A 22,737-nucleotide genomic window follows, 5' to 3' on the forward strand; every position below is an offset into this window, starting at 1 on the left:
GTATTCCGTCAAATGGAGAGTACTTTGAAGGTACTCTGGGTTTTTTGGGTCCCCCTCATATTAGTATTATGTGTTTGCATTGTATGTTTTACATTTTAGTAAGAAGCATTATTTAATGTATATTCCAAAAGCTTGATCTGGCAATGATAATATTAAGGTTCAAACTAAGCATGGGTTATGGTACAAGCTGTCTGATAAATACATTACTAAGGAAATCTCTTTGGCTTTTTATATAATTTTCTTCATTTAAAAGTTTTCCTTTTCACTTAAACTCCATTCCAACTTGTTGAAAGTGGTATATTACCCTGATAACTTTATTTTTTAATTATTATTCATGACCCTCTGGCTATGAGACATTATACTATAAGAAAACTTAAATTTAATTCAATTAAATTACATTTCCATTCTTTCACGGTAAATTTCAGAAGTTTTATGCTTTTCTTTGTTGTATATATTTCAGAATATTCTGTTCATCTATGTGTTTAAGGTTAGCTAGAGAATTCAGTTCTACCGCTAGTTTTTTAACAGTTAATATTTTTATTTAAAAATCAAGAGATCTGAAGATTTTTTAAAAAATGTATTTTCATCATTATAACAGTATCTCTGTAAATATCCATTTAAAAATATTCCCAGATTTAGCACAAATTTGTCACTTGCTCATTCTTGTTCCTATACTTTTTTAAAAAACCAGATTCCTTCAGAAAAATTTATTTTTAATGCTTAAATTCTAAATATTTTCTTAATGTCTAAGGATGACCAGAAGTTTTTTGGTTTTTTTTTTTAAATCCATCTCATTTGACTTGTATTTTAAAACGGAATAAATTTAAGTTATAATTCAGTGATTGTCATTCATTGTTCAGCAGCATATGCTGTAATTAAATGGTCCCTGTCATGGGGACTTTTAATGGAAATGAAAATGAAGCTGCCTGTGTGTTTGTAACACTAAAGATGATGATTTTTATTTAGGTGATTAAAAAATGTTATTCTAATATTTTGGTGCCAGATGATAAACTTACCCTACATGTAACTTAATAGCTTACTAGCCCTACAACAGAATGGAGCCCCAGTTACCCAGGAGAGGATGCAGTGGCATCTTTTGCTGACGTTGGATGGATAGCCAAGGAGGAAGGAGACTGCTCTACAAGACGAAGGTTAGTCCGGAAGTCTGTGGGGGCGGAGATATGATATTTATTATTTTAAAAGATGATACCTTTGCAGTATTTCCTTGTAATAGCTGGATTTGATCTTTAGTTGCTAACTCAGTGGTTTGTTTTGTTTTCTAGCAGTCTTCTTTTCTGTTCGTTTTTAATACTCAGCTAGTATTTATAAAGTTTGTAGACACATGTAACTACTGTGTCCTTAAGAATTACAGAATTCCCTGCCTTTTAGAAGTTCAAATATGACAGAGCAGAAAGAACTGCCATAAATATGTTTATGTAAGTATAGTATTAACATGGTCTTATTGGGGTGGATAATCAGTGTGTGTTATATTAGGGAACTGGTGTAATTGGAGAATGATTCCTAAAAATTTTGAGTCAGGGCAAGGTCTGATTCAAAGGAAATAATAATGTAAGCATTAGAGAGGGACTTCCATTTATTGGAAAAAGCCTTAATTATTACACCTCAGTTTAATAAACAGTTATTCAACATATTCAACTCTTCGTTTTTATTAGGCATTGAAGACATAGAGGTTAAAATAAGATATAGTCCCAGCTTTCTAGGAATACTTGGTGTGCTAGAGGAGATTAAAGAGAAAATCAATAATGATACTGTCAAGTCTGTAAAGTAAATACAGAAGGCCACTGTTGGATGAGAGGAGTTTGGCAAGGCTTCTCAAAGAGGGGGATGTTAGAGCTGAGTGATAAGGGCCGTAGGAGCCAGTTGAATAGGAAGGCTGTATTTCAGGAAAAGTGAGCAATATGTTTAAAGGTACTAATTAGGAGGCTACATTGCATACTTAGGAAACTCGAAATGGCTCAGTGAGGCTAGGGAGTAGCAGAGAAGGGTTAAGCTATAGGAGATGATTATGGAAAGTAGATAGAGGTTTAAAGGTTATACATATTAGGCTAAAAAATTTATAATATTTTTCCTGAAAGTGGTGTGGAGCCTTGGATGATTTTAAGCACCAAAGTATTATTATCAAATTTGTATTTTAATAAAATTTCCCCGCAAACAATGTTAAGAATAGAAGGAAGCCAGGCCAGGAAATAGTCTAAAGAGAGATGATCAGAGTTTGACTAAATTAAGAAATTGCCAGAAGAAGTGGAGAAGAGGGACAAAGTCGAGATACTCAGGAGAATTATAAAGACAGAAAATGTTTTTTAGATATTGGGATTAAGAAAGGAAGAGTCTAGGATATTCCTAGGTTTCTGGCTAGGATAATTATGAGAGTGATGAAACAATAAGAATATAGAAAAACAGTTTTTTGGGCTTGCTTTTTTTTTTGGTTGTTGAGAACAGGAGGAGGAGGAGGTATTCCAATCTGGAATATGTTATATTTGAGTTTCCTATTGGACATGCACATTGTTCTAGAATCATCTCTAGATATTGATAAGAAATGCTTGCAATTCAGCATATAGATAGAATGGCTGACAATCAGTGTGCTCACAGATGTGTAAGACATGAAGAGCATTTGTGTTCTGGACAAAGCTGGTATTTGAGAGTTAATCAGGACAAAAGAGAACCACTCGTCCCACCCTTATCCCCACCCGAGTCCCCCAGTCCCCCAGTCCCCCAGTCCCAGGCAGAAGCAGTTCAAGAGGCAGAAGAACTGACAAAAGGTATTGTCATGGAAGCAGAAATAGAGAAGGACTCCTGGAAGGGGGGAGCACACTAGTCACTGGTACCAAATCACCGAGAAGCTAGGTAAATAAAAAAACTAGCAAGTTTCAGTTTTGTGTTGCAGTTGGAAGATTATTGACTTTAGCAAGAGTAATTTCATTTGAGAGGTATTAGCTGGATAAAATAAGAATCAAATAATCCAAGAGAATAGAAAGAATCTGGTTTGAATGACAAGTAGAAATGAGGACATAACAGTAGATGAACACTGACCAGATATTATAGGATTAGCAGGTAAAGATCCTTTATTTTTTTAAGATTTTTTAAAAAATTAAACTTTTTGAGATAATTATAGTTGTAAGAAATGATACCATGACATTCCTTGTAGCCTTTACCCAGTTTTCTCTGATAGTAATGGCAAAACAACAGTATAAAGGAGGTTGGGAGTAAGAGCGGGTGAAGGGCAGGTAAATGGTGACAGAAGGAGACTTGACTTGGGGTGGTGAACACACAATACAGTACACAGATGATGTGTTATAGAGTTGTACACCTGAAACCTATATAATTTTATTAGCCAGTGTCACCCCAAACGTATATGATTTTATTAACCAGTGTCACCCCAATAAATTGAACTAAAACCCCCCAAAAACAAAATCTACAGTATATGTATCACAACCAGCATATTTACTCCAATAAAGACAAAATGCAGATCATTTCCAGATGACAGGCTTCCCCCACGTTGCCTTGTACGGTCACAGCCACCTTCCTTCCGTCTCCAGGCCCTCAATTACTGACAGCCGCTTACCTGTTTTCCGTTTTCACAATTCTAATTCTAATTCTAATTTTCAAGAAATGTGATACAAATTGAATCATACAATATGCAACCTCTTGGGACTGTTTCACTAAGCATATTTCTGTTGTGACTTATCTATATTGTTAGGTATATTAACAGTTTCTTTTTGTTACTGAGTAAGTAGTACTTGGTATGACAGTGAGGAAAGGGAAGGGTGCACGTGCTTCTGACTAAATCAGGGACCAAGAAAGAATAGTGACCCTCCCTAAAATTCCTCATTGAGGCAAAACTCGGGGGCTAGTTAAGTATACATCTTACAGAGTTTTAACACTAAAGGTCCGTGATTACAGAAAACAGTGCCCATTCTGCATTTTGACAAATATCACCTCAAAGAGCTTCAAGGCAATTTGATTGTTTTTCCCTGACACCTGCAACTCAACCTTATCTTTGTATATATTCCTTCAGTTCTGTTCTGTGTAAAACTGTTAATCCTGTTAACTATTGAAACATATGTACCCTAATTGAAACTTCTGACGTACCAGATGTATTTCTGCTTACTTTTCTGCCTCTATAAGAGCTATTCACTTCTTCAGTGTTGGAGCACTTTTTCCAGGCTTCTATGTCTTGGTTTGGGGATCTGAATTCCTATTGGACCTGTCTGGTCTTCCTAGATCTGGATGTCTGTTTCCTTCCCAGGTTAGGGTAGTTTTTAGAGATTATTTCTTCAAATAAGTTTTATGTCCCTTTCTGTTTGCTGCTTGGGTTGGGTGAGTTCTATTGCCCTGTCTTGGAGTTAACGCATACTTTTGCTCATCTATTTGTTGTTGAATCCCTCTAGTGTGTTTTTTAAGTCTTTTATTGTATTCTTCAGCTCTGGGACAAACAGATATATGGTATTTTTTCTTACGCTTTTGTCTCTTTATTGAACCCATTCAAGTGTTCATCTGGCCTTTTCCCGAGTTCAGTGAGCATCTTTGTGAACATTACTTTGAACTTTTAAGTTTTTTTCAACTCAATTACTATGTTCTTTTCATTAAGATTTTTTCTAAGGTTTTATCTCATTCTTTTGCTTGGAACATATTCCTTTGTTTCCTGATTTTGCTTGACTGTCTGTGTTGGTTTCTGTGCATTAGTTAAACAGCTACCTCTCCCATTCTTGAAGGAGTGACGTCGTGTAGAAGACGAACCTTCTCATTTAACCCTAGCCTAGCTCTTGGTTGCCCTTCAGACTTCTGTGATTGTCCGAGTAGCCCATTTATTTGTAATAGTTCCAGTAATAGAGGATGTGCCAAGACCTCTCAGGGTTCCATGGGGGAAGATCTTGGGCAGCACCTACATTCAGGCTGATTAGTAGCCTGACTTTAAGGCAGCACTTTTAAAGTACACAAACACATACAGTCCTGTGGGACCCCAAGTGTAGCCCGCTGGCCACCAGAGCCAGGCAATCAGGAAGTGTCTCCTGGGCAGCAGTCGCAAAAATTGGCGCTTCAGGTGAGTGTGTAACTTTCTGGGAGATACCAGTGAGCTGTGGTGAGACCAAGGGAGAGCACAAAGATACCGTCTCTGGGCGCACCTCTCGAGGCCCCTAGGTGTGTGACAACCTGCAGTCTGCCCCTTAGGTTGAAGCTCCAGAAGGAGCAAATACAGGCCTTTTTCACAGAAAGCCTGGAAGTGTGTTTCAGTCTGCTGTCTGTGCCATATGCTGGGGGTGGTAGGCTGCCTGGAACTGTCTCTCAGATTATTACATTCCTCTGGGATCCTGTAACGCAAGCCTCTCTGGCCACTAGATTCAGGGAATCAAGGGGGCAGCAGCCTCAAAAACCAGAGCGCCAGACACTTGTAAAAAGCTCCTCTCTACGAGATACTGGTGGCTCTGGGGGTGTAGCAAAGGGAGAACTGTAAGAGGATTATATTTAGAAGCCTGCCCCTCAGGCTGTACCTATCCTGATAAACTAATAGGTCTCTTTTCACAGAAAGCTTGAGTTCCTGGGTCTGTTGCCTCTTTTTGTGCCCTAGGAGCAGTTGCTGTTTAAGAGCTCTTTTTCCCTTGGTTATACTCCTTTGGGACCCATTAGTGTAAGTATCTTTGTCAATAGAGTTAGGCATTGTGGCCTGGTGGCAGCTCAAAAACCAGGTTGCCTGACAAGGTGTGAGCATCTTTTGGAGGAGATAGGAACTAGCTGGAGCGAAGCAAAGGCAGAGTGCAGAGATCGTGTCTGCTGACCTCTGTTCCCTGAGAATCACCCTCTAGGCCTCTAGAAGTGTGACAGACCTGAAGCCTGCCCTTCGGGCCAGGGCTCCTCAGAAACACTGGCGCTGTTTCATTCTGCTGTCTGCAGTGCCCTGGGGGCGGTAGTCTGCTAAGAACGGTCTTTGATGGTTCCAGTCCCATGGGAGCTGGGAATGCAAGACTTCCTTGCCTTCAGGACCAGGTGATCAATGGCTGTTCCCTGAGTGACAGCCACAAAAACGGGAAGATACTGGTGCTGTGGAGCAAGGTGGAAGGGGTGGGTAACAATGGTACCTGCAGGGGGTGGGGGAAAGTCAGAAGACCTAAGGTTTTGAGGGAAAAAAGATGGCACTTAAAGTTAGCACCTGCCAGCCTCCTTCCCCAGAATATATCCCGGCAGGCCCCCCAGATGTGTACATTAGATGACTGCCCCCTCAGGCCGATGCTTTAGATGAGCAAATGAGACTCCTAAAAATCTGGACAGGATTAGGTGCGTCTGTGCTGGATGCTGGGTGAGTCCCAGCACCTTGAAGAGCCCTTTCTCAGACTGTTCTAGCCTTGTACGGGTCTCTTGGATATGAGCCCTGTTGGTCTTCATGGCTAGATGTTTTGGGTGCTCATCTCTGATCTTAAAAGTTGGGGCACCTGTTGTGGTGTTCAGATTCTGCTCCACAGGAAGCTCCTTCCTGAGCGTGGGTCACTGCCTGCGGTGGTGTTTATGATGAGACTCTGCCTCAGCCTCTCCAGCTTGAGAGAGAGAGAGAGAGAGAGAGAGAGAGAGAGAGAGAACATGCGCGCGCGACTGTGTTTTCTTGTTTGATGTGTAATCCTTGCTCAGCTCGTTTTCCTGAGGATATAGTTCCATATATAGCTGTAGATTTGGTGCGTTCCTGGCAGGAGGTGCGTTCATTCCTGGGTATGAGTGGACCAGTTTGTATAACTGCATGAGCTGATGGGCATCTGGCTTGTTTCCAGTTTTTGGAATAAAGTTGCTAGAGATATTTGTGTGCAGGTTTTTGCGTGAACATAAGTTTTCATTTTTCTGGGCGAAATGCATTTTCTGGGTCAGATTAGTCGTAAGAGTTGCATGTTTAGATTTTAAGAAACTGACAAACATTTCCAGAATGGCTGTACTATTTTCCATCCCCAGCAGCAGTGTGTGGCTGATCTGGCTTCTCTGCATTCTCACCCACATTGGGTATTGTCACTCTCTGTTTCCTTTGAGTCCTTTATATATTCTAGATACAAGTTCTTTTCAGATACGTGGTTTGTAAACATTTTCTCCCACTCTGTAGCTTGTCCTTTTTTCCTATTTAAGAGGGTTGTTCACAGAGCAAAAGAGTTTATTTTGGTAAAGTCCACTTCATCCATTTTTCCTTTAATGGATAATGCTCCTGCTGTCAGCGTCAGAACCCTGTGTGCAGCCTTAGACTCCACAGATAGGCTTTGTTGCTTTAAGTATGTGATCCTTTGTCTGGTTTTTGTGTCAGGATAGTATTAGCTTCATAAAATGAACTGGAAGTTCTTTTCCATTTTCTAAACAGATTGTGTAGAATTGGTATTACTTTAAATATTTGGTAGAATTCTCCAGTGAAACCCCCTGGGCCTGGAGATTTCTTTTGGGGAATTTTAAAATTATGAGTTCAATTTTCATTATAAAGCTTTTGGACTATTTTTATCAGTTTCATATTGGATGAGACTTATTTTCTTCTTTTTGGGGAATTGGCCCATTTCTTATATATGGTGAGATTTATGTGTGTGTTATTGTTTTTAGTACCACAGGTCCTCAAGTAATGTTTTGTTAAAATGTTGATGGGGAAAAAAAATCCGTTCCTTGCAGGGTCACTCTCTGTGGAGTTTGCACACCCTCCCCATGTCGGCATGCGTTTCTTCCAGGTACTCAGGTTTTCTCACACATCCCAGAGGTGTGCACAGTAGGTTAGGGTGTCTAAATGGTACCAGTTGGAGTGAAGTGAGTACGTGTGTGTAAGTGTGGGTGTGCCTGGCAATGGAATGGCGTCCTGTCCACGGTTGGTTTCCATCTTGTGCCTGAGCTGCCAAGATAAGCTCCTGCCCTCCTGGACCTTGACATGTAATAAGCAGGTTGGGAAATAATTATTTTACTTGTTTTTATCAATTTTTCTTAAATAATGTATACCTCATAATTATTTCAGTGTTTAATATTAGAAGTGTTTGGGGTCTTTATTTAAAAGTGTGGTGATGTTTTTGGGACCAGAAATATGCCCCAGGAATTTAACTTCTTTATATCAATTAGCCTATGGTAAAATAGGTTTCATTATATGGCTTTCCGTTCAAAGCTGCAGTTTCCAAAAACCCATAGAGGACATTAAGTGAGAACTTAGTGTATTCTCTTATTATCCTTTTGATGATAATAAGGTGTATAGTGATACCTGTTTCATTCCTGATATTAGTGATTTGTCTTTTTTTCTTTTTATGTCAGTTTTTTTAATCTTTTTAAAGAACCAGTTCTCTATTTCATCTCTTTCCTCTATCTTTCTGTTCAGTTTTACTGATTTCTGGTCTTTGTATTTTTTCCTTTTGGTTGCTTACAGTTTATTTTGCTCTTCAGGTTTTTTTAGGTGAGAACTTAGATTATTTGAGACCTTTTCCCTTTTCTGTTAAAAATCCTTAGTGCTATAAATTTAGTGCTCAACGCTATTTTAGCTGTGTCCCACAAGTTATATTTGTGTTTTGATCCAGTTTTTTTTTTTTCCTTTGACATCACCTTTGACCTTTGAATAATTTGGAAGTTCCTGGTTTAGTTTGTGTTTGGAAAATTTCCTATTATCTTTCTATTATTGATTTCCAGTTTAATTCTGTTGTGGTCAGAGAACACACACTATGTTTCCATTCTTTTAAATTTGCTGAGCTTTTTTTGTTGGCCTAGGATATGGGCCATTTTGGTATGTTATGCGGGCACTTGAAAAGAATGTATTTTCTGTTGAGAATGGAATGCGATATAAATATCAATTAGATCCTGTTGGCTGATGCTGTTCTTGAATTCTTCTATAATCTTCCTGATTTTCTATTCTAAAAAACTGTTGAAAAAGGGGTGTTGAGGTCTTCAACTATGTTATATAGATTTGTGTATTCTTTCTGTTCTACCAGTTTTTGCTTTTCCTATTTTGGAGGTCTTTTGTTTGGTGCATACCCATTTAGGATTGCTATGTCTTTTATCATTTTAGTATATTATATAATGTCCCTCTCTGTCCCTGATAATTTTCTTTGCTGTTAAGTCTACTTTATCTAAATTATTACAGTCATGGCTATTTTCTTTTGGTTAATGTTTGCAAAATATATCTCTCTTAATTCTTTTATTTTCACCCTACCTATATCACTGCATTTAAACTGAGTTTCTTGTAGACAGCACATTGTTTAGTCATATTTTTTAAAACACTCTGGCAGCCTGTCTTTTAATTGGTATTTTTAAACTATTTATATTTATGTAGTTATTATTCAGTCTGTTTTTCCCCCTATTTTTTCTGTGATCCATTTTCTTTTTTTCTACTTCCCTGTGGGACACTTACAAACACTTTTTTTTGGAATTTCATGTTGATTTATCTATTTTGATCTATCTTTCTTTGTATAGTTATTTTGGTGGTTGATTTAGGAACAGCAGGTCCTCCCCTAGCATGGTTTTGTACTTGTTTGCAGTACAACATTGATGAGGTCCTGTATGAATTTTATTTATTTATATCAATTAGCCTATGGTAAGATTGGTTTAATTATATCTCATTTCACTTAAAATCACAAGTGAGGACTTACTGTGTTGCATTGTATATACATAATTAGTAACTTACCACATCCTATTGTTGGTATAATTTTAGCAGTTCAAGTCTTCCCTTATGTCCCTGCACCCTCCTCTTTTTATAATTTCCTTAATAATTTTCTATATTTATAATCATATCAGACAGTAGAATATTTGCTTCAATCATCAAACAACTTAGAAAACTCAAGAAGAGAAAATAAGTGTGATAAGAAACATTAAGAGTCTTTGGAATCAATATAACCGGTAATCTTGTCTAAGATAATTGACTTATTCTTTCATAATAGAAGCCTAAGGGGCATATGAAGTTTTTTGATATATACGCAGCCTAATGTTATACTAAATAGGATAAAATTAAAGATTGTAATATAATCTGTTGTTTGTACTGGACATCATGGATAATTGTCCTCATGTATTTGAGTATCTTTTGGAGAACATTATTTAAGAAATATTTCAATATTTCAAGTTTTGGTCATTTTTTATTCATACCTTAATTTCTAATTGTATTTAATTCTGAGAGTGCCATATACATATCAAACTGAGTATTAAAAAGGAGTTTATAGGTTCCTAGGATTGAAAATATTACAGGTGGCCCTTTTTCTTACACCACAATGTTTGTATTCTAATTGCTAGGATGAACATATCTACAAAAATCTGTAATACAAGGATAGTGAACTAAAGTGAGACTGAGAACATCAATGAAAGATAACCAGCTTTTAATTTTTCAAATTTGAATATTAAGTGTAAAATGAAATGTTTTTTTAAGGAGCGTTGGGGAAGAACCCCAAACTCATAAAGCATGACAATAACTAGACTCCAAAGGAAATGACTCAGTAAGCAGACAGGCTTGCCACAACTTGGTAGATGTGAGGTGTAGGTGACTGTAGACCGGAATGCCCCTGTGGATCAGAGCAAGAGCTTCCTACTCAGAGCAAACACCAGGTGCTATTCATTCCCATTTTAATCTTAATTACTTGACAGTAGACTAACTGATAATGTACATCAGTAAAAGACTGCATTCAAGGGAATAACACCCTTCGAATAGAGTGTAGAACAGCTAATGCAATGAATCCTAGTAGTCCTCTGTGTCTGGCCTCACAACAGTCCTGCCAGCTCCCCAATATAAATCCTTTCATGGATTCCCCTCTTGGTCAAAATAATCTCCCCAGTCAAGTTGTCTTTATCCAAATACTTGTTCACTTTGAAAAGATTGTTTTCTACCTAACAGTGTTTTCAGGGAACTAAAAATGGGTCCAGTTGAGAACGTGGTATATTTTTATATCTTTCTAAGGTATTCGCTAAACTAAAAATCATTTTGGGAATACCACCTTTCCTAGGACACTGGGCTAATTTAAAACAATCTCAGATTTTGAGTTTTGTTAATTCTGAGATAAGGGGAAAGGATCCAGGAGGTACATTATATGTAATTTAGCATTTTTTTAAGAAATCATCAGTGGAACTTAAAAAACCTTTTGTATTTATGTAAGCTGTACTCAGAGAGAGGCTGTCCTTGATACTAACATTGAGAAGAGAAGAGAGCTAGATAATCTGTGGATAATGCTACTCTGCAAAGGAGCCTGCACCCCTCTGCTTTAAGGCACTTTGGAGCCAAATCAAATAACAAAAAACGGGGTAGAAATCTCTCAGCAGCAGAAATTGGTATGAAGAAAATGGTTTTTAAAAAGTTATATTTTAGCTGTTTGTATTTGGCTTTGGGAACATCCATACTTGATACCTCTTTTTGTTTCTTAAAATTTCCCTGAATTACACCCACCCACCCCCCTAAAGAGCATTACACACACACCCCCCCAAAGAGCATTTCTCCTAGTTAAGATTGGCAAAACAGATTGGTTCTGAGAATGAATTGTTTTCTCTTACAAAATTAAAATTTTCGTAAAATCTAAACTTTTTCCATACACAAGGAAGAATACTATAGTGCAGCTCTTACTTGTTTTTGGTTCCTGAACTCCCGTAGATGTTGATCTTTCTATATCTGTGAGAGGACATGGCCATTTAAGGATTACTTTCCTTTTTCAGCTTATAAAAATCCACACTTAAACTTTTTCTATAATTATATGAACCTATAATTATCAACAGTACTTCACATAGAGAAATGCAGAATCTACATATTCGAAGTTATAAAAATAGCATAGATACGGACTATAGGTGATCTGACACTGTTGCTTAAATCGTTTTGTTACTGAACCGAAGGACCCGTTGGTGGGGAGGTGGTGCCCAGCTGCTATTGCTGAAACAACACCCTTGGTTGTGGGTCCTTTGCCTGTCGCCCTTGGAATTACGGCTCTGAATGGCAGGGTTTGGTGAAAAGGAAAGGAACTATTTATTCAAAAGTTATATAGGTTTGATTAATGGCTCAATGTCACCCTTAAACCTCAAAATCCCTTCAAAACAATCACCAGCACACACACCGTCCTGCCTTCCCTGCTTTACCCAGTCAGGCCAGTCAGGCATATCACAGGTCTCAGCACCGTCCACTGCGTCGCCGCGATCTCCAGCTCTTAATCCATAACCATGTGGCACTTTCTCCTGCCCCACTAGCAAGAGTCCTTTCTCCCCTCTTTCTTCCCGTGTGGTCTTCACACTGTTCCCCAGAGTCTGTGACCCTTTGTCTCCTGCAGGCCCCTGCCTCTCCTCCTCCTCCTCCTCTCCCAGTTACATTCTGTATAAAGTCTGTTTTAACCTTCCTGATTACCATTGGTTGATATGCAAAATAACCCTCTTTGCAAATGAGGAACGAAGCTATCCTGTTATTGACATGCAAAATGACTCTCAATGGCCCTGCTCGTGGCTCCCATCCCCATGGTGGCCCGCCCTGGGGTGGGGAGAGTATATTTTTCTTGGACACCCCAATCTCTGGACCCCGTTACAAATACCCTTTGCGGGGGGGCCCTGGCTGTGCCCGGCTACAATTTTGCTAATGGCCCTACGCTTTTTTTTTTTTTAATCTTACTTGGGCATACAGATACTCAAGATTGATGAGTGCTTTGCCCTTAATTTTCAGTAGTAGATAGAAAAACAAAAGGATAAAATTCACCTCTAAGAGTTACAGGGAGATGTAGAAGAATCTTTCTTTTTTTTAAAACATTGTAATTGCTTTTCGATATTCATTAATTTCCACTTACAATTTTTTGGGTAGAAGATAGTTTAAAGAAGGAAAGATCTTGAGGCATGCCTTGTAGTTGATCTTAATCCAAATTGTCTTGTCAGAGTTTTGGATATGTCAGAGTAAACATTCATGGGATTTGAAGATTGCCTTATCTGAGTGATAACAATTAACTTAAAAACAAACTTATAAGCATTTAATACCTTTGATATCTGTGTAGTAGGAGAATTTTAGGTAGGGAAGTGCTCTCTACTAAAGGGAACACTGGTTCTTGAATATGCAGTATTATAACTTTTGTTTAATAGCACTAAAGATTCCAATATCCAAAATGTCACTTTGTTGTTAAAAACAAACCACCCTCACTTCCACCCTCACATATGAATATACTATTTTAGGGATGTGAGAATGGAAGCTGGCGGGCGTAGCGAGCAGTCTTTACCCGCCGGTCCTGTGTTTCTCTCCCCTCCGCTTCCATCCCGTCGTCGTCCTGCAGGTGCCCGTGGTGGTGGTGTCCGTCCTGTCCCGAGAACACACTGCTGCTTATAAATTCAGTCGTAGTTACTACAACTGTTCCATCCTTCTCGAAACTGTTGAGTTGAACAAGTGACTTTAATTTTACATTTGAGATTTCTGTATTTGACTCAGGTTGTCCAGAAGACTAGAATTCTGTCACTGCCACTGTCCTGTCGACCCGCAGGTACCCTCGTTCTTTCAAGATGTAGTTTCCAAAAAAATCATTACTGCATTCAGTTTTGTTAAAAACATAAAAAGTTATCCAGAATATAGTTGAGGGCCCTAGCTGAGTAGCTCAGTTGGTTAGAGGACTGTTCCGATGCGCCAAGGTTGCAGTTTCAATCCCCGGTCAGGGCACACAGACAAGATTCAGCCAATGAATGCACAAACAAGTGGAACAGCAAATCGGTATTTCTCACTCTAACATCAATACATTTTTTTTTAAAAGAACATAGTTGAGGAAGCATATTAAATCAAATATTTGATATTAAATACCCTGCAAATACTCCCGAAAACTCCGATTGACTAATTTCTATCCACTTGTAAGTTAATGTATTTCTTGGATAGAGGTGTTCAACAAATTTAACCTACACTATGAAAGGTAAGTAGAAATCAGAATTTAGCCTGTTGTATCAACAAAGAGCCACAGCAATTTTTCCCAAAATTTTAATGTCTTATTAAAATTATTCCTTTATTGTAGGTTGATTTTGAGCAGTGCATCTGATCTCTAATTTATGTAATATATAGTGTTTCAAAGAGCACATATTTAATCAAAGCGTTGATACTAACCCTTACAGACGATTTTACCTTTAATAATCTTCATATACTTTTCTAGAAATTTCTTCACCTGTTCCTTTTTCTTGTGGGTATAAAAGTGGTAATTGAAGCTTTGCAAGTCAAGCACATTTCCTTACCCCATACATATTCCAAATAAAATTAGTATTATTAAAGTTGGTTGGTAGGTAAGAACTAAGACATCATTTTTCCTCGATAATATTACAGGTAAAAAAACAATTTGCAGACATCCTCTTTATATGGTAGGTCAATTAACAGGGCATGAACAGATTAAGATGTAAAGAAAATCACCTGAATTAAGTGCTTAATCCCAAAAGCTAAGAATCCAAAAATTCCCCCATTCAAAACATAGGTATAATGAAGAATTATCACAACTTTTAAGTGAAAGTAAAATACCAATATCTAGTTAAAGGAAGAATAAGTAGAATTTAATGTTATTTTTGTATATAACATTTAGAATTAAGTTTGACTGCATACAACACAGAAGCCCAAAATAATGGTGACTTCACCAGGACATGAGTTTATTTTTCTCTCAATGTAGTTTATTTCTCTCTCAAATAAAAACAAACTGAAGTACATAGTCTGGAGCTGACAGTGCCTCCACAGTGTCCTCAGGGACCCAGCCACGTCGCTCTGCCATCCTCGGTGTTGGCTTCATGTCAAGGTTAGCTGCTGGCCCTCTACGACTCTCAAACTCAGCCCTCACTGTGCACTCAGTGCCCTCAGGAGGAGAAGGGATGAGGCTAGAGATGAGGACTTTTTCATGCAGTCGCCTCCCTTTAAACAGCCTTCCTAAATGGCTCACGACAGTCTGCATGCATCTTATTAGCCAAAATACGGCCATGTGAAGCTGAGGGACGCTGGGATACGTTAATAAACTTGATTGTGGTGATTATTTCAAAATACATACACAGACCAAATCACCTTAAATATATATACTATTAATTGTCAATTATACCTTCATAAAGCTGAAAGGAACAAAGGGGGTTGGGGAGCTTAGAGGCCAGGAAAACCTAATTGTAGAAAATAGGAAGAAATGGGTAAGTATACAAATAGTTCAAAAGAAATCTGAATTTTATTCCCAACCCCAAAAGATTTCCATTTGGAGCTATGGAACAGGGCACATTAAATTTTTTTACACCCAAGTGATTACTTAGTTACCATGTAGTTACTGAATGGGTTCAGGTATAATGTGTTTATTTTTTTCTTTTCAGTTTCTGATGCCGTATTTGGCCCATATTGTTACAATTTGTTTTACATTTTGATTCATACTGCAGAAGCCAAGACCCTGGGAAGAGCTAATGCATTATTGATTTGATTTTGTTGTCAAATACAACTACTAATTAATTTACTACTAATTAAAAAGATTTACTGAATTTTGAAAAAATTTACAATTTTGCATTAAAATGTGTCTTCACTTAGTTCAAATCAGCATAAAATATGAATTTAGAATCTTTGATGCCTCCTGCATATTATCTAGAGATTCAAAAGAATGATGGCAACAAGAAACGCAGGCCTGGTAGGTATGTGCCTACGTTAGGTTGACCAGTACTCTGTTGTTTTGAAGCTTATTATAGGAGGGAATTTATGAGAGGTCAGCCTGAAAGGTTCTCAGATGTTGTGCTCTGGTATTTTCTGGTTAATTGGCAACGTTTCTTAATATTTCCTGCAAAGCCCATGACAGCCAGCCTTATGTCTTCCTTGCAGGACAGAGGTCAGGGCCAAGCAACCCCTTCAGGATGACCTTCCCTTCTTGGAGAAGCCGCCAAGCAGGCAGTTTTCCTTACCAAACCTGTCTCCAGAAGATTCTCAGCTGAAGACACCGCTGGCCAATGAGGAAGCCCTGCAGAAGATCTGCGCTCTTGAAAATGAACTTGCTGCTCTCAGAGCTCAGATTGCCAAAATTGTGACCCTGCAAGAACAGCAAAATCTTACAGCAGGTTTGTAAGTCCTGTATTTGTTTTAACCAGCAAACTGGAAATCAGAAGAATGTCCCTTATTTTAAAATTAGCAAGTAATGGCCATTGGGGTTGCTAAAAAACCAAGAACCAGTCCTCTCTGCATAGTCTAGTCTAGGACCCAGTCATGTTTAAGTGGTTTTTGTTTGTTTTGAACAAACTTGGTGCTGTCACAAAGGATGACACGTGGTTATATTTGGGAAACACTGAAACTCCTGCACTTGAATTACTACCGAGGTGAATGCTATGGGAAACTTAATGGCACCAATCCTACCAGGCACGAGGTCATCTCAAAACAGCTCTGACAGGTTTGAGTGCCATTTACTAACCTGCAAGTCCTGAGGCAAGTACTTAGCCTTCCTCCCTCCCTTTCCTGCTCTAAAATGGGACTACCGTATTTTGCCATGTGTAATGTGCATTTCGCCCAAATTTTTGAGGGAAAAATAAAGATGTGCATTACACATGGGTAGTGCTAATTCCGTACCTGTGTAAATGTTTTTAATTCTTTTTTCTATGCTGATATATTAAAAGTGTAACTAGAAAACAATAATGATATCTGTATGCAAAATAATACCCTGGAATATGATTATCAATTTTATATAAATAATGAATTAAAAAATTAAAAGATTTTTCTCAAAGTTCGGGCCAAGAACATGGTTGTGCATTATACACAGCAAAATACAGTAATAGTACCTATATTATGGGGTTTCTGTGGGAGAAAGTGTAGAAGTCATATGAAATGCCTTTAGCATAATGTAGCTACTGAAGTCACTTTCTCTTGCTCAGAATAGAAACTGAATTCAGGTCCTCTAAGTCCTGTTCTGTTGCTGCTGCTTTTATTTGCGTGGCATTGTCACTTTGGAGAAGCAAGCACAGGATTGAAATCCTAGTCCATGAACCTGTTGGCAGTGGTAGTTGTTTTTCCTCCTGTTGTTCCCGAGTCCTGGCTAGACTCAGGATTAACCAAGTCTGTCTAAAGGATAAGGGCAGTCACTCTGCCCCTGAACGACTTTGCTTGTGCTCCTGGAGTTTAATGTAATCCGTGGACACCTCATCCGACCCGGGCACAGCCCAGGTGGACAGAGGGCAAGAGCGCGATGGGCACCGCATGCTTGAGGAGGAATCAGTGTTAGATGAAATTTGTGTGTAACTTTAAAAACCGAAAGTCCTGCCCTTTTCTAAGCTTAAATTGCAGTTCTCTTTTGCTTTACCATCCTGTACTGGCAGACTAGGAAAAGTGCCGTAAGTAGTGAGATAATTTGGGGATTTACCGCCTGTGTTCTGTTTATGGTCTAAATCCTTGAGTAAAAAACTTTTTTGCATCCCCTAAGCAATGGAGTTCACCCAACAGAAAACTCTCTAACCTCTAATTATGCAGAAAGATGCATTTTTAGGTCCTTATTTTATAACCACTTTAATTTCCAAAACTTTTTTTTCTTCCAGAAACCTGTTCAGTAAAATCTAAATCTTTTCTTTCAAACATACTCTAATCAGTGCAGGTGTGTAATGTTTAGAAAATTGTATATGTGAGTAAATATACTTTAAATGAACCACAAATTCAACAGTTTTTTGAAAGTTGTGACAGTACTAAATTGTATAACTATATATAACACAGTTATTTATGCTATACAGACTATTTTATATTTCATCTAAAAGTAGTTACAAACTGTGCCACAGTCAGGCTTGAACATTTGATATCACAAAAACTCTCCTGTTAAGTTAAATGGAACTTTTCCACCTGGAGAGTTTGGGATTAAATGATACAGTGACTGAGATTCAGGCATTTAGATTCTAACCAAGTAACTGAAACTTCCTTTCTACTTACATAACTGAGATTCTTTTTGAAGATAATGTTTTCAGGTATACAGAAGTCTTTAACGTAATTAAAATTTTCTCTTTGCCTGTTACCACAGCACCCCCCTCTGTCCCACCGCCGCCCCCGCCCCCTCCCCCTCCGCCGCCCCCCCCTCCCTCTGCGCCGCACCAAAGTACATCTGCTATTGATCTGATCAGAGAGCGCAGAGGGAGAAAAGCCTGTGCTGGAAAGACGGATAAGCACAGCCCAAAGAAACCCGACGTGCCAAATATGCTAGAGATCCTTAAAGATATGAACAGTGTGAAACTTCGGTCAGTAAAAAGGTGAGGATACATTTACTTTTTCTCACTTCCCTCATTTTTAAATGTCTTGTAAAACAAAAGTACTGGGCTTCTTGAGAACTTTGCTTTATAACATGACTACCATGAATAGCTCTAAAAATGCCTATGCACAGTTAACTAAGAGATTAGCAAGATAAACATTTCCAGGTTACTATTAATTTTGCTCCCATTGCATTTCACATGAAGTCTTCATCGTCAGTCATTCACTCAACGAAGTCATGTTGCGCACCCACTGTGGTAGCCACTAGGCTTCCAGAGAAGAATGAAACTGGACTTGCCCTGAGAGAGCATAATCAGTGCTGTTGAGATGAACCGAGTGGCTATTCACTGGGCACTTTGTGCCCTTTTCTTGAGCCTTTAATCTAGGACTCCCGTCTCACGGCTGGCAGTGTCTTCACTGAGTATCCGTGGAGCCGGAGAAGTGCTGTCAGGTGCGGAGAGGCACACGGAGCCCTTCCCAGAGGCGCGCCCACACGCTGAAATGTCCCCTTGCTTTCTGTTCCTTTCTCTAAGGTCAGAACAAGATACAAAGCCCAAACCTGTGGACGCTACTGACCCTGCTGCCCTCATAGCAGAGGCTCTGAGAAAGAAATTTGCTTACCGGTATCGAAGTGATAGCCAAGGTGAGGCTGAAAAAGGAATTTCAAAGTCTGCATCAGAGGCTACGTCAGAAACAGTGTTGGTGAGTATTAACTCAGACCTTTCCTGTTCCTGCCTTCGCTGAGCACCTGCATTTACAAGATCTGCTGTGTCCTCTGTTAAGATTCAAATAGATGTGCTACAGGATTTAGTCCTTCACTTACAAGCAGACTACTTACAAAAGAACATAAAGAAGTAAAAGTTAACCCCCAGTTCCACTATTTAACATCTCCAGTGGTAATTTATCTTCAGACTTGACTATATGCTGTGATATAGAAATTTAAAGTGAAGATCATTTTCTCTTCGGACACCCTAAGAAGGTCTCCTGAAGAGAGTGAGATGTGATCTGGGCTTTGCCGGATGTGTGCCTTGTCCCTGTCACAGATGGAGAGAGGCGCTTCCATGACATCTGCTCAGTTCTTAACTTATAAATTCCTTTTATTCAAGGCCCTGTCATGGGGCACATGTGCTTATCTGTTCAGAGTGCCAGGTAGCTTAGAAATTCCGGTATCTGTGAAACTCCTTAGACTTTGAAAAGGAAACCTTCATGATTACTTCCTTCTTTTACTGACAGAAGTAAAATTAGACTAAGTTAAGGTGACTGTAGCTTTCTAGGAAGCAATTTGGTTACCTCTTTGCCTTTTGTTATATTATTGTAACCTGCCAATCCATAAAGGTTTTTAATATTCAACAGAACAGTTGAATATTAAAGTTAATATCTTGCTGCTTTATTTTTTTCATATAGAACATGCCAGGCCTTTGATCCATGGCTGGGAAGGAGGGGTATACCATTGCTGTTATATGAACCAGTATCTTTATTTATACTTTTGTTTTTCTTTTCTAGTTTGGGCCACACATGTTGAAGTCTACAGGAAAAATGAAGGCTTTAATTGAAAATGTTTCAAATTCCTAATAGACAAGGACCTGAGAAATCTGGATCACCTGTTGGTTTGTTAGGGCTGTTTGGCTAGTGGATATCAACACTATCTAGTAAATACCTGAATTTAATATTCAGTAGTTTCCTTTTAAATCCAACTACAGGATTAAGCAATAGCAAAATCACTCTTAAGTTTCTGTTTGCTTTTTATCAGGAGGTCAGTTCTGAAGTTTTCCAAAACATACTTATATTCTGATACAACATGTTTTTAGTGTATAGTCAGGATATTTAGGTTTCCAGTTTTGAAAACAATTATATAGATTTCAAAATGAAGAAAGGACATTTATAGATGGGTGTTTTTAATTCTTAACACTAATTTGTACATGTGTTCTGTATGCATATGTTTGGATATAAAGCAGTCTGTGTAAAATATAATGAGGGCACTGTTATTTGTTTTCAGCAATCATTTATTAGCCATGTTGGAAGAGCTGGCCTAATACAGTTGTTGGGATGAAATATTTGAGATTGGAATCTTCTTACCTTGAATAGAACTTTTATCGTAGGTTTTTCTCTCACATTTTCTTGGAGATGGGGTTTGCTAAATTCCACAATGCTTTCCTTTAAAAAGGGAAGTCACCTCAGTGCCATCCAGTCTGAGAAAGGAAATGTAGTTTTCAAATAGGGAGGAATCAAAGTATTAAATGAAATCTCTTCTTAAGTAAAAATCAGAAGGTAACATCTTTCTTTCAGTTTAATAAATGGCATCATAAAAATTACTTGTTGCCAAATTAATACTTCTGGATATTGTAGGCATAATGGAGTTTAAATTTTTTAATATTGGTCAAAATAGTAGCTTTCAAATGGAACACTGAATAGGTGAAAAAATTTCCTATAAGGTGTTGCTCCTTGGCCAGAATGCTGTTCTGTTGAATCACATTATGCAACATAAACCTTAGCTGTTGTAACAAAGAGGGAACCTGCCTTTCTTAGCTAGGGCTTCTAATGAACTGCTGTAAATGGTCATTTTTAAATATTTGATAAACTTTCATGATCTTTATTTCTGTTAAACTCAACTCTAGTTAATGCCAGAGTCTCCTTCCATGAGTAAATAGTAGGATTATTTAAATCTAATTTAAAAAGTTGTATTTCCGCTGGTGAGTGGGAGATAAGAATAATAGCTAGACCTTTTAAGTTATTGAAAATATGTGCAATGTTCTAGATGTTAGCAAATATTAGTTGAGGTAATTTACATGGTGTGGTTGTTTATCTTAAATTTGAACTGTGGCTTATTTTACACATGCTGTTGATGTACATTGTTTCAAAACTGTTTCCCGTGGTTTAAAAATTCTGCCTTTAAAAGAAACTCAGTTCATCTGACATATTTTGATGCCTAAGAAATGTACATTTGTATTGAATTTTGGCCGGTACTCCAATATAAGGAAGTTACTATTTAGAAATAAAGTAGACTTTTAATATCCTTGAACCATAAAGCCTATATATATATTTTTTAACAATAGGTAAGATTCATTTATATTGCACATATAACATGTTACGAGTAATTTGCTTTCTATATTTTTCAAGTGGGAATGTATTCCTTAAAATAAATTCTATTGCCTCATTCACCTTTCTCCTAAAGGGACTTCAGCATTAAAACAGAAGGGCAGTCTCTTGGGGTAACTCTGCCCAGCCTGTAGGCCTGTAGGCCTGTGCCGCTCTGCGCTGGGACGGGTGAAGTCTTTTCTGTCTTCCTCCACACCCGTCTCATTCAGTTTCTGTTTCTCTCTTTCCAGCACAACACCCAAAGTGAAAGATCTTAAAAACAGTTTAACTCTGCATTTTATAGCTGAGGCTTAAAAAGTTAAGGAGCTAATGTAATGATTTGTCTACTGTGATTCTGACTCACTACATATACATAGTATAGGGCAGAGACCACTGGACTTGGGAGTTACACATGGTCCGTGTAGGTGATCCTGGCCAAGTCACACCTGTTTTTAAAATGGAAGAATGCTCAGCTCAAAAAATTGTTGAAGATTAAATGGAATAATGATTTGAACACATTCTATGAACAATAAGTAGAGTGGTAAATAAGTAATTACTTACATCATTTTATAAGTGGTCACTGTAGTTTCCAGTCGGCTAATTTCTCCTATGACATGTGGCTGGTCCCTGCCACCTGCAGGCTTAGGGTGGAGCTGTGGGACTTAGGCTTTGGCTCTGCTTGTCTCCCCAGTCAAAGGCTCTTCTGTAGACCAATTTTGTCTTTTTGCAGTATTAAGAATTCCTATGTGTAAATGGTAAAGAAGACAACACAAGGTAACAACTACCAAAAAATACTTGGAAAAAAACCATCCTTCTGATAACTTACCAAAAACAGATGTTCTTTCTGGGTTAGACTCTGGCCAGTGGAAGTTTAAACTTTCAGGATTTAACCCAATAAAGTCAGCTCTGGGATTGTCAGGCAGAATGAGACACTTGGTTTGATGACAGTAGCAGTTATGCCTGTTGTCACAGTATTTCTCATGAACTGTCCGCCATTCTTGAGTCCTTTCCCCTTCCTGTCCCAGGGACTCCACATTCTTCTGAGCTATCTCACTGTACCTACTTCTTACCGTTCTTTTTAGTTTCTCCTGATAAACCGATAAGCAGGCTAGTCCTTGACTGGTACTAGTGCAGTCACTTGAGAACAGATAGGATGAAAAAAACAGCCTGATCAAATCAGGACCCAGAAATCACTGATGTTTCCCTTTGAGACCATCTCCCCTTAACCCACTTCCCATGTGCTAGATGCCTGACTGTTCCTACAGCTGGAGCTTTTCACACTTTCCTCCTCTGGGAGCTTCTCTAGCCTGTTCTAAAAGTCACAAAGAGCTCCTTCCAAAGGGTTAAAGTAGAGTGTAAATCAGACCTTCTCAGGAAGGTAAACGATAAGGAAAAGCACTGTGGCTGTTACAGGGCAGCCCCTCACAACTGCTTCCTGCCTGGCTGGCGAAGCCTTAATTTGGGGAGAAAGGCCAAACTCTTCATAACAGAATTTTTACTGCCGTTGATGTTGCCTACTGGCCATCCCTGTTCATTGGCCAGACGTG

The 22,737-nt window shown here is 38.4% G+C and overlaps 1 protein-coding gene across 3 annotated transcripts in view; it reads left to right on the forward strand.

Moving 5' to 3' along the window:
• Positions 1–21,136, forward strand: part of MTFR1 (mitochondrial fission regulator 1) — a 55,072-nt gene extending 33,936 nt beyond the window's left edge. For all 3 annotated transcript variants that reach the window (XM_054590202.1, XM_054590204.1, XM_054590203.1), the window contains exons 4-8: positions 1,036–1,151; positions 15,728–15,960; positions 17,892–18,117; positions 18,649–18,817; positions 19,619–21,136. In XM_054590202.1, the coding sequence (XP_054446177.1) occupies positions 1,036–1,151; positions 15,728–15,960; positions 17,892–18,117; positions 18,649–18,817; positions 19,619–19,687 (813 nt within the window). In that variant the 3' untranslated portion in view covers positions 19,688–21,136. The remainder of the gene's footprint in view (positions 1–1,035; positions 1,152–15,727; positions 15,961–17,891; positions 18,118–18,648; positions 18,818–19,618) is intronic.
• Positions 21,137–22,737: the final 1,601 nt, after the last annotated feature.

This window comes from Pteronotus mesoamericanus, unplaced genomic scaffold (genome assembly GCF_021234165.1).
Source record: "Pteronotus mesoamericanus isolate MK-2021 breed Mesoamerican mustached bat unplaced genomic scaffold, CSHL_Meso_final scaffold_174, whole genome shotgun sequence".
Taxonomy (NCBI): domain Eukaryota; kingdom Metazoa; phylum Chordata; class Mammalia; order Chiroptera; family Mormoopidae; genus Pteronotus; species Pteronotus mesoamericanus.